General features: G+C 44.1%; 1 protein-coding gene across 1 annotated transcript in view; it reads right to left on the bottom strand.

The window, feature by feature from the left end:
- LOC127527720 (collagen alpha-1(XII) chain-like) overlaps positions 1 to 12,705 on the bottom strand; it is a 47,698-nt gene that overhangs the window by 22,942 nt on the left and 12,051 nt on the right. The window contains exons 9-10 of the mRNA XM_051927370.1: positions 5,171 to 5,338; positions 1,108 to 1,330 (exon numbers count right to left, since the gene is read on the bottom strand). Of these exons, the coding sequence (XP_051783330.1) occupies positions 1,108 to 1,330; positions 5,171 to 5,338 (391 nt within the window). The remainder of the gene's footprint in view (positions 1 to 1,107; positions 1,331 to 5,170; positions 5,339 to 12,705) is intronic.

Below are 12,705 nucleotides of genomic sequence, written 5' to 3'. Positions count from 1 at the left end.
ATTCACGAGTGAGGGAAGAATGGAGCGGGAGGTTGACAGACGGATCGGTGCAGCATCCACAGTAATGCGGGCTCTGCAACGGTCCGTCGTGGTGAAGAGAGAGCTGAGCCAAAAGGCGAGGCTGTTGATTAACCAGTTGATCTACGTTCCTACCGTCACCTTTGGCCACGAGCTTTGGGTAGTGACCGAAAAAGCAAGATCGCGGATACAAGCGGCCGAAATGAGTTTTCGCCGCAGGGTGGCTGGACTTTCCCTTAGAGATAGGGTGAGGAGTTCAGTTATCTGGGAGAGACTCGGAGTAGAGTCGCTGCTCCTCTGCATTGAGAGCAGTCAGTTGAGGTGGTTCGGGCATCTGGTTAGGATGCCCCCTGGACGCCTCCCTGGGGGGGTGTTCTGGGCATGCCCCACTGGGAGAAGGCCACGGGGCAGACCCAGGACACGCTGGAGGGATTATATCTCCTGGCTGGCCTTTGAACGCCTCGGGGTCCTCCCAGAGGAGCTGGAGGAGGTGGTTGGGGAGAGGGAGGCCTGGGCTACCCTGCTTAGGCTGCTGCCCGGCCTCGGATAAGCGATGGATAATGGATGGATGATAGATGGGTTGAGAGAGAGAGTCAATAAAAGACAGGGGATCATTAGGAGGCCAAAATAAACTTAGTTGTGGTGGGCGGTTTATTCAGGATATTGGGGTACACCCTACTCTTTTCCAAAGATTCCAAGGGATCTTTTATGACCACATGGAGTCAGAACCTTGGCTTTACATCTCATTCAAGAGATGATGCTAATTTTTACAGCACAGTGTCCCCGTTACTGCACTAGGGTATTGGGATCCACACACAGGCCAAAGGGTAAGTGCCCCGCTGGCTCTTCTTAGATGGTTTTCCATTCAAGTACTAGCCAGGCACAAACATGCTTAGCCTCATATGGATTATCTATTCTGAAGTGCATGCAGCTCCATTTGTCACAGACATGGCGTAAGAAGCATGACAGGTTGGATGGATAGATTAAATAATAGACATTGCCACAATTTACTTGTTTTGTCATGTTTTAATTTACTTAAAATATTCTTATTAAAATGCATTTTTCTAACCAACAGATAACGACACTTACCTTCTTCTGGCCCTAATGAATTTCTCCTCACACCCTCCAGTAGAAGGACCACAAAGGCTTTCAGTGTCCCTCTGAATGATCCGGCTGTTGGTTGTCACGCTGTAGCAGTCATACGCCGAGAGATAATGGATGGACACATAAGGCCCAGTGCTGCCAATATTTGTGTCCTTGTAAGTTAAATTAGTCAGAGTAGAGGATGCCAGTTTGAAGTCTTCGTTAACTGCTACAACAGACATAAGACAAGAACACCTTTTTAGAACAGATTTACAAGGCAAATACAGTATGTTTGAGAATGGAGAATAAATCTGGTGAGCAACTTCAAAAAAGGAACTCTAAAAACAGCTATGAGGAAGATGCAGTGATGTAATGTAATCCTGCTGTCAACTCATGAGTTAATCATATTACATTATTCTGTCTCTTTTATGGATTTGAGCATAAAGCCATAGCAATCAAAAAGGGCAGGCCTGGGCCACTTTTAAACCTATGACTGTTTGATGCTCCTGATGTGCTGTTTATTACTGCACAATGCTAGGTGATATTTATCATCATCATCATTTTCTCTTTGCTTATCCTGATGAAGATTGCAGTAGCAACCCACTGAGGTGGGTGGGCCGAGTTAGTCCATCCTTAGTAGATTTTTCTAACTCTTATTAGAGAGAGATCCCAAATATTCCTTGACTCATGAGAGACTTAAAGTCCCTCCAGAATGTCCTGGGTCTACCCCTAAACCTTCTCTTATTGGGTCATGCTCTGCACACATCCTGTTGGGAGGAGTCAACAAACGGGTGTTCCTCTTGCTGTGGAAAGGCAACTCTGACTCTCTTATTGTATTGCTGAGCTTCTCACCCTTTCACAGAGAATGAGCACAGCTACGCTGCACAGGAAGCCTATTTTAGTGTCTTAATCTCTCACATTCTTATACTTTCAGTTACTACTTATGAGCATACATGATAATCAGGTTGTAGACTGACAGGTAAATGAAAAAATTAAACCAAGGATTTGGCACTCACTTCACCACAGTCTATTGCGACATCTATAAAACTGATGCTGCTGTACCAATTCGTTGGTCAATCTAACAATAGTCTGTTTTCCTCACCAGAGACCAAGACCTTGAGGAACTTTGATGTTCTCCACTTGGGGAAGCTGCTCACCTCTTATTTAAAGAGTTATCTAAGACAGGAGGTACTGATTCTCATCAAAACCTTAACATGTTCATTTTTAAACAGTCTGCAGCTTAACATCACAATCTAATGATGTTAAGAGGACAGCATCTTCTGCAAACTGGACACTCTCACCCCAAACTGGATACTCTCTTATCTTTGGCTGAACCTTGGCACCCTGTCAATTATGAGCAGGAGAACAAACATGATGAAACCTTGACAGAGTCCGTCACCCATATTGAGCAGACTTGACTTTATGCTATGTGAGCATAATTCTTGTTCCACTAATACAGGGATTGAACGGTCCACAGTAGCAGCCCCCACTTTTGAAGTGCCTGCTGCAAGATATTTCCACGTACAAGATCATAAGCATTTTTCGGATTTACAAACAGAGCTATCAAGATAAGTAAGTAAAGACAGCTGTTCCATTTTTCCATGGCTAGAACAGAATATGTATTCTTTCTCCTGGATTGGAGTTTCAACTATTGGACTGAATCTCCAACTCCAGCATGCCCACACAGGGGGAGGAACGTGTTCCCTCATTTTATTGCATCTCTTTTTTAACAATGGAGACTACCATTTCAATTTGCCCTTCTCAAAATGTTGCCCCCACTTTTCACTCAATGTTGAAGAGGCATGCTCCCACAATGCTTTCTTTGACTTAATTGATACACTTACTACTAGTGTTCATCAATGGGTCTTGGGTGTACAGTCCTCCATTACTGAGGTCTTGAACACTGTCTCCTCAGATTCTACGTCCTTGGCCTTCCCTGAGGTACTGGAAAAACTATTTAGGAAGGGACAGTTGAACTCATCCTGAACAGAGGCAGCCATTAGTCATTCCCAGCAAACCCTTAATGCCCATTTGGGTCTTCCATGTCTGCTTTTGTTTTGAGGCAGCACACCACCAAATGGTGATCAATTGACAGCTCACATGTCTTTACCCAGAATATACAGCTTCAGAGCAGTTGACACAAATGTAAAGTCAGTCATGGTGCCAGGTACTTGGAAAATTATCCAGTTCTGAGCAATTGTGCTTACAGCACATTCAAGCAACAGACAAAATTTTCCACTCTGCAACTCAAAGTCGTATTGAAGCAAACCCCTTATACACCTTAATAAATACCAACAGTATGGCACTCATTCGGGGGCTTGTGAGTATCCCCTTCTTCAATAGGACAGCTTCAAGGTAGAAGAGAAAGTGAGAGACACCACCCTAGATTAAGAAGTCTGGTTCCAGAGACAGTGCAAAGCAATACGGTTAACTACATCTAGCTGGTAGTTTTCCTTCAGGTCCAGCCCCACCAGAAAAGTAACTTTCCTCTCCTAACAGCCATCTTCCATTGCCAAGGTCAAGTAAATTTGGATCCCTTCCTATTTTGCCTGCTGCCTACCCGGAATTGCATCTAAACTCTAATGGTTTATGTTATTAGTGGTATGCCGACATGAGCCCCCCGATTTTTCAAACTGAGGTCAACTGGGCTATGTGAGTTATATGGCCGCTGGACACTGATAACCACCAATCATGTTTCTGGCTCCAGGAATCCCAGTACCCATTTTAAGCGAACTCTCTCTGATTTAATCAAGACTTATGAAGGTCATCAATGGATTTTTCTTTGCTTGGCCTTTGACCAATTTGCTACAGGCAACCCTGTCATGAACACTTCTCTCCTGATAATAAAGTTCTAAAGGTCTTTGAGGCACATAAGCAACACACTGGGTCATAATCCCTAGAAGGGTGAGAATTTGAAAATTTTATATTTGCATTATGTTACCTCCAATAAACTTGTTAGGCAGTGCCGCCAAGTGGCACTGGCCAATAAAATATGAGACTGTTCAGTGGTTTGTGTTTTGTGAACAAGTCCGGCAGGAAAGCTCTGGCTGAACTAGATTATGCATATTTAGGAAAAGGTGGGGTTGGATGGAAACACGAACACTCACTTAACTCAGAAAACATTTTAGAAAAATTATGACAACAGGCCTTTTACCGCAAGAAGCTTGTTCATTCTGTGAATTTCCCCTTGGGATTAATAAAGTATCTATCTATCTATCTATCTATCTATCTATCTATCTATCTATCTATCTATCTATCTATCTATCTATCTATCTATCTATCTATCTATCTATCTATCTATCTATCTATCTATCTATCTATCTATCTACCTAAATTGTCCAAAATAACAAAAAACAAACATTTTTACTAAAAAGATTAGTTGCATTTGTCATTTGAATAGATGGCACATCACAAATATTAACATGGCTTTTATGAATTCCATACCAAACACCATACAACAGAGGGATATGCATTGCACTTGTCATTAAAACAGATGGTGCATCACAAATCTTTTTAGTATTAAGTTGCATTGCATTTTTCATTCCCACAGATGACACATACAAACATTAACACAGCTTTTATTAATTCCATACCTAATGACTTAAAACAGAGATATATGCATTGCATGATGCACAACTAACATTAATGCTGAGGTCTACGTTGATTACTTTGAGTTCAATCAGTCCTAGACCATTAGAACAGCTAGTGTTATTATAATTTGGTTGACACCTTTACTCAAGACAATTTACAACATTTGAGATGCAACTGTTTATATTTCTTTTTTTAATTGGAGCACATGGAGGTGAAGTGACTTGCGAAGACATTCTGGGCAGGCTGCATTTTGGGATACACTACACCACTGCACCTACCAAAAAGGAGAAGGTCTACATGTGCTATAAAGAAGGGGCTTATTTTATTGCTTTCATGAATTTCTTCCTCATTCTTATGTTCTGAATAAAGAGCTTGCAGTTTTATACTATAGTCTGGCACTCTCTTGTTCATGATCCCATTACTACAAAACAAAGAGTTAAATAAAAGTCCACGAAGAGTACATTCAGTCTTATCGTACCTTTGCTTTCTGCCACCACCAAGGACACTGACAAGTTCTGGCCACTAAGACTCGGTAGCTGCCTGGCCGCCTTCTCAAACACCCCACATTCAGGCAGTTTGAGCAGTATGCTGGATGATCGTATGGACAGCTCTTCAGTGCTCAGGAGCTGGGGTTTAAAACTGGAGACTGAAAAGGGATGAAGAGAGCTGAAGTCAAATTTAGCATACTGTATGGACAATATGTTGCCAGACATCTTGTAATCGCCGACCCCTTACTCAGCTGACAGCCACACTACCAGGTTCCGTGGCCTGGATAAATTACTGAGGTAAACCTAAATCTACCAAGCCGTACCTCTGACAAATAATATTTTCCCCCAATCGACAGTCAAACACAAGCAAACAATATGCAAATGTAAATCAAGTGCAGTAATATACTGTATTAGATGAAATACAATGAAAAATACAATAATACAAAACCCTGGCGCAACGTGAAAGGCAATATATATACAATAAAAAAATCCTGCCTTGTTCCTGCACACGAATAACAAAACACAATACAAATAATGACAACGAATGATTACTGAAATGATAATGAACATGAAAATAAGTCCAGGTAAATTACTGTACAAATTACTGATAACTGTCCCAAAATGTTTGTGTTTGATACTCTCAAATGAAATACCGGAACAATCTCACTGTGATTCCTTGGCGATGGTGGAAAATAATGTCCATCCCCAGGGTTTCTGGCAATGAATGCTTTGCAGTAATTCTGCCGAGTGAGAAGCAAACTGGAAAAATGTTGTGATGTGAATGAATGCAGAAATTGACATCAGTTGTGGTTAGGTGAATCTCCTTCTCTCTCCTCTATCCCTCTTCTTTCCATGCTTTCCGTTTAAATAATAATAAGCCGGATGTAATGGAAAAACCTCCGGTTCTGACATTTCCAGGGGGTCCCTGCCTCCCCGCAACAGCTTTCCCCGTTTGTTCTTATGGGGACGGCATTTAAACAAACACATACTAGTTTAAACGGGGTGATGTGAAGAGACACGACAGAGTGCCAACACACTACATACTACACTACACTGGCCCCGCTCCAGTTCACTCATTCAGTCATGTTAGCCTGGGGATGGTATGCTGTAGTAAGATTTTTCTTCACTCCCCAGGTTGTGTAGAGCTCATCAAGGACTGAACTCGTGAACTGGGGACCCCTGTCGGAAATGATGTTCTTCGGGATCCCCCAGCGGGTGAATATTTCATTCTTCAGGGTGGAACTAACATTGCTGGATCGGGAGTCTGTCAGTGCAAATAGCTCCATTTACTTAAGAGAAATAATCCACTACCACCATCAGGATGGTCTTCCGTGAGCTGGTCATTGGAAATGGCCCCATCAGATCGACACCCAAAGTTTCCCCCGGACCATCTGCAATTGTCGATTGTAACATCCCTGATGGCTTACCAAGTGGGTTCTTCAACTGTTGGCAGGTGTGGCAGTTCTTCACATGGTGGCATACATCTTTCTGGACAGATGGCCACCACCAGAATCTTCAAGAGGGTTTTCATCTAACCGAGGTGACCACCTAAAGGGCTATCGTGATAATAATTCAAAAACTCGTGGATGAGCACCTCTGGGACTACAAGTTGTTGCTGTCGGCTACCAAGGGACGATGGAATAGATCTGTAAAGAACTCCTTGGAGGTCCACAAAGTGTACCCGGTCAGTGCGCTGGTTAACTAGCCCATTACGAATATTTTGGCAGAAAGGGCTGGCAGCTTGTGCTTGGGCCAGGTCATAGAGATTACTGGGTAGAGATGGAATTACCTTTTTCGCTTCCGCCAAGTACACCATCCCCGAGGGCTCTGATGCCGTAGACAGAGCATCAGGCATGATGTTGCCACAGTCCTTCCAGTACTTCACCTTGAAGGTGAAATTCTGGAGGCGCAGCACCCACCTGGTCAGACGAAAAGATGTCTTTGGGTGATTGAACACCCAGGTCAGAGCATGATAGTCCATGTACACTTCAAATTCAACCCCCTCAAGAAAATGCTTCCATTTTTCTATGGCCCATGCTACAGCCAAACACTCCTTTTCTGCCGTTGAATAATTGAGCTCAGCGCCGTGCAGCTCTCGCAAGGCATATGTGATGACACGCTCTTCCATGTTCTTTTTTTGGATGAGCACGGCACCAAGCCCCAGGTAGCTGGCATCTGTTTGTCTTTGAAAAGTGAGATGTGAATCGGGCTGGGCCAGGACGGGTGGCTTCTGTAGATGTTCTTTCAGTTGCTCAACGGCGTACTGGCATTCTTTAGTCCACTCCCATGGGACATCCTTCTTCCTTAATTGGTTTAAGGGAACCGCTATGTCAGCCATCCGAGGGATGTATTTATGGTACCACCCCAAGAAACGCTGTAAAGATATTAAGTTCGTGGGCGTGGGGTAGTCCCGGATGGCCAAGATCTTTTCTGGGTCTACAGCGACCCCCTCTGCAGACACGACATGCCAGAGGAAGTGGATTTGGGGTTGAATGAATGCACACTTTTTTGTGTTCAGGGTGAGGTGTGCTTGCTGGAGATGATGAAAGATGGTATCCAGGTCCTGGAGATGCTGTTCTATTGAAGGGGAGTAAATAATAACATCATCAATGTATACGAAGGGGCGGCACGGTGGCGCAGTGGGTAGCGCTGCTGCCTCGCAGTTGGGAGATCTGGGGACCTGGGTTCGATTCCCGGGTCCTCCCTGCGTGGAGTTTGCATGTTCTCCTCGTGTCTGCGTGGGTTTCCTCCGGGCGCTCCGGTTTCCTCCCACAGTCCAAAGACATGCAGGTTAGGTGGATTGACGATTCTAAATTGGCCCTAGTGTGTGCTTGGGGTGTGGGTGTGTTTGTATGTGTCCTGCGGTGGGTTGGCACCCTGCCCAGGATTGTTTCCTGCCTTGTGCCCTGTGTTGGCTGGGATTGGCTCCAGCAGACCCCCGTGACCCTGTGTTCGGATTCAGCGGGTTGGGAAATGGATGGATGGATGGATGTATACGAAGCAGGTCTTTCTAACTAACCCCCTTTGTACTTGTTCCATAAGCCATTGGAAAGTGGCACCAGCGTTCTTTAAGCCAAATAGCACTAGTTTAAATTGGAACAAGCCCTCGGGGTAATTACAGCAGTCTTCTTTTTACTCCCCTCGTTCATCGGTACCTGCCAATAGCCACTGCGAAGGTCCAATGTACTAAAAACCGCCGCTCCATGCAGTGACTCGAGTATTTCATGAACCAGGGGCATGGGATATACGTCCAGGTTTGTCTTCGCGTTCACGCCCCTGTAGTCGACACAGAAATGATAGGTGGCATCTGTTTTCTTCACTAGGACTACAGGGGACGCCCGGAAGGAGGAAGATGGTTCAATTATTCCCTTGGCAAGTATTTGATCAATATGTCGATTAATAATGTCCCTCTTCAGTGGAGAAATGCAATATGCCCAGTGTCAAGCAGGGACTTCGTCGGAGATATGGATCACGTAGGTAACCCCACGGGCGACTCCTAGTTGATCTGTCCATAACCCCGACCACTTCTTCAACATCAGCCTGACCTCTTTGGGTTCTTCCTCCACTGGGGCAGTAGCTGAGGTTTGGATTTCACTTCTCACTGCTGCATGAAAATTGATGTGCTTCAGACTTAGATCTGCTCTTGGCTTATGTATAAAATTGCATACCCCTTCCCCTGGCACCGTATACCCCCTGGGACATAGGTGAATAGACATCTTCATGGCTGTTAAAGAATCCAGCCCAAGGAGTAATGGGACGGACAGGTGCTGATCATCCAGGACATAGGTCTCCATTTCCCAGGTGGTGGACATTAAGCTGTTCCTCAGGGGGACTCTGCCCAAAGCCTTGTGTTCACTCCCATCCGCCAACAGAAATCAGATAGATGGGGCAGGTGTTATTTTGTCTGACGGTGGGCAAATCTTCCTCCAAACGTTATGTTGTATGAGGGTGTGATGGCTCCCTGTGTCAATTACCGCATCCACCAGCCACCCTCGCAGCGTCACTGGGGTGACCAGGAGGGACACACTAACCTGCATAATCGTGAGATCGGCTTCCGACTGGCCAGGTTTGGCTCGTTGGGATTTTAGGGACTGGGTTTCCCTCGTACTGGACTGTATTTTACTCCATAGTAAAATGGAGTAGTTAACTCAATCCCGTTCCACTTGTGAGCCAACCTTAACCAGATCTTCCACTGATCCCACAACCCCCCTGAGACACCCAGCTAGCCCCGGGTTGCAGGCATTCAGGATGCAGCGGACCACTTCTTCTTCGGACATGGCTGGCTGCCACTTTAAACATAAAGCCTTACATTCATAGGCAAAGTCCCAGATGGATTGTGCTGGAAGTTGTACCATGGATCACAGCTTGTCTTCAAGTTCGGTCTTGTAATCCTCAGGAAGAAAAGCTGCGAGGAAAGCTTGTCGAAAGGATCTCCAGTCCCTGATGTTTTTCTTTGCGGTCAGCCACCAGCTGCTCACTGGCCCCGAAAGGGAGGCCCCTATCACTCCCAAAAGTTCTTTAGCTGTCAAAGGAGTGACAACCAAATATGCCTCCCCTTCTTCCACAAAATTGAGGACATCATCGGTAGTATATTGAGCTCCCAACTTGGGAAAGGCCAGGCGTACCCCAGGGGTGGCGGGCTGGTTAACATATATAGCACCTTGAGAACCCTGAGGCATAGAGTGGATAGGTGACTGACGGTATGTCTATAGACTCCTGATGAATTTCCCCTGAAGAGATTCTTGCCAGCGTCAATCTCGCCTCTGGAGGCATAGCACGATCTCTTGCCTCAGGAGTTTAAGTTGTTCATTTATATATTCTTTCATATCCTCCTGGGAGCTGCTGATGCAGGCCCATAAAGCATCCTCGCGTTCTAATGCACTTTCGGCTACTTCACTGACTCTCTCATTCAATCGCGTGAGTTGCTGTGCCAGATCTTCCCACAGAGGCAAAGCATCTTCCTGGCCATCCTCTTCAGGTCCATGGTGATCTTCAAGGTACAGCGACTGTAAAGAATTCACTCCCTCCTGCACCACTGAATGTGCTCTGACCGTGATGTGCCAAGCCCCAGCTACTCCTTACTCACACCGTGGCGGGGCAATGGTGTCGTCCTGCTTGGCACGCATAAAAGACATGGTGGTAATCAAGGAAAATATTAAGGGCAGACAGCTTAGTCAGATCGATAATCTAGTTCCTCAGAGAGGGCACCACTTATGTAATGGCCGACCCCTTACCCGGCCAGCAGCCACACTACCAGGTCCCATGGCCTGGATAAATTACTGAGGTAAACCTAAATCTACTAAGCCATACTTCTGACAAATAATATTTTCCCCTAATCGATGGTTAAACACAAGCAAACAATATCCAAATGTAAATCAAGTGCAGTAATATATTAGATGAAATAAAATGAAAAATATAATAATACAAAACCCCAGCATAATATATATATATCCCTCCACCAGACCACCAACGTGAATGGCAATATATATGTATACAATAATAAAACTTCTCTTGTCCCTGCACACAAAATAACAAACTGGAAAAATGTTGCGATGTGAATGAAGGTAGAAATTGATGATCAGTTGCGGTTAGGTGAATCTCCTTCTCTCTCCTCTCTCCCCCACCTTTCCATTTAAATAATAATGAGCCAGATGTAATGGAAAAACCTCCGGTTCTGACGTTTCCAGGGGGTCGCTGCCTCCCCACAACAGCCTTCCCCGTTTGTTCTTATAGGGACAACATTTAAACAAACACATACTACTGTAGTTTAAACAGGGTGATGTGACGAAACATGACAGAGTACAAACACACTAAACAACAACACTTATGTGGCCCCACTACAATCTGTTTATTATGATGAATAACACTGGCATGCTTATTTTTGATTTCACAGTGATGGAGGGGGTGTCTCTGTTTACAGTGTTTAAAAAGAAAATCTAACTACAGTGAGCATATTGCTACCAGTTAAAACATGCTGGACAAATGAAAGCCTACTGTGTGCACAGTCCTTGTGCACATTATTGCTGCATTGGTTCAGGTTTTCTGGATCAGTGTTCATTTCTCATTTCTCACATTTTAATCAAAATGAGACAAACAAAATCCAACTCTTCAAAGATCTAAAGCATGGAGGACATGGTGTTACTTCATTGGTCACTCTTCTGTGGAGTTGAGAATATATGTGCAACGAGACTGTGTAAAAAAAATCAGAAAGAAAGGAAATTGTTGTGGTTGGGCATGGAGAGGAAATCCTGCTTTATTTCTTTTCTGTAAGCTTTGTGTACAAGTCACCATCATTTTCCATGGCCTAAACAGTAACCAGATGGGTCAGCACTCACTCAGTGTCTGATATCAATGGAGAAGACTGTTTAAGGCTTAAAATGTTGTTGAGCTTTGCATACATGTATACAGTATTTAACACATGGAAAGTGCTTGGTATTGAAGGTTTTAGATTTGTATATTGATTATATCTTTGCATCCTTTCAACAACTGTGCCCCATGCATAACCTTTTCATCGACACATTTCTGCAACAATATGGAATTTAGAGACTAAAAGAAACCTTTCTTAAATATTTTCCTTAATATCTCCAGTGGAAATTATATTGTCTAGCAGCAAACAATGCATAAGTCGGAACATCAGATATTACCATCCATCCATCCATCCATTTTCTAACCCGCTGGATCCGAACACAGGGTCACGGGGGTCTGCTGGAGCCAATCCCAGCCAACACAGGGCACAAGGCAGGGAACCAATCCTGGGCAGGGTGCCAACCCACCGCAGGACTCAGATATTACCAATTTATTTTAAACAAATCACCACTAGATAATTTGAGGAAACAATGTGAATGAGAGTTTCAAATAATGAAGGTGCGATGTTGGGACACAGATACCAAAATGTATTATGAATTGATATTGCTGATCATGCAAATGTACTTTTCATGACTGTCAGGAAGCCATTTCTTTAGCAGAAATGCTCAGTTGTGATTGGGCTGTTTTTCTGTTTGATTGTGGCATGTTTATAAAGAGTAAAGAGTGTGCATGCAGTAGTCTAGTAAAATAAAGTCTCATCTTCCATTCTGCCATCTCCTGCTGTTCAGGCTGTTTGTAGCTGTGAGCCCCAGTGCTGCCGGTCAGCTATTGATATAATGAACAGCTCATTGATCTGCACGAACTTGCTCTGAATAAATGCATACATTACTATTCATTTCTCTTAACTCAGATTGTCCAAAATGTGCAACCAGATGTAAACTCAGTCATCAATCACCTGCCTCACTAGGTCATATTTCTAGGAATGTCTCAAGCTTAGACCTTACTATAATAACATTTTCGCTTATCTTCTAGATAGTATTGGATGCTTTGCAATTCCTAAACCTCGAGCAGCACTGTTTAGGGTAACATCTGATCGGACGTTACAGCTATTTGTGTTACAGCTAGTTGTGGTTACTTACACCAAGCTTCAAGAATGTCGCCTTAGTCTACTGAACTGGAATAATCCCAAACACCACTTTTATTAAGTGCTATTTCACTT

This window comes from Erpetoichthys calabaricus, chromosome 1, assembly GCF_900747795.2.
Source record: "Erpetoichthys calabaricus chromosome 1, fErpCal1.3, whole genome shotgun sequence".
In the NCBI taxonomy this organism is placed as follows: Eukaryota; Metazoa; Chordata; class Cladistia; order Polypteriformes; family Polypteridae; genus Erpetoichthys; species Erpetoichthys calabaricus.
This window is presented reverse-complemented; position numbering and strand designations above follow the sequence as displayed.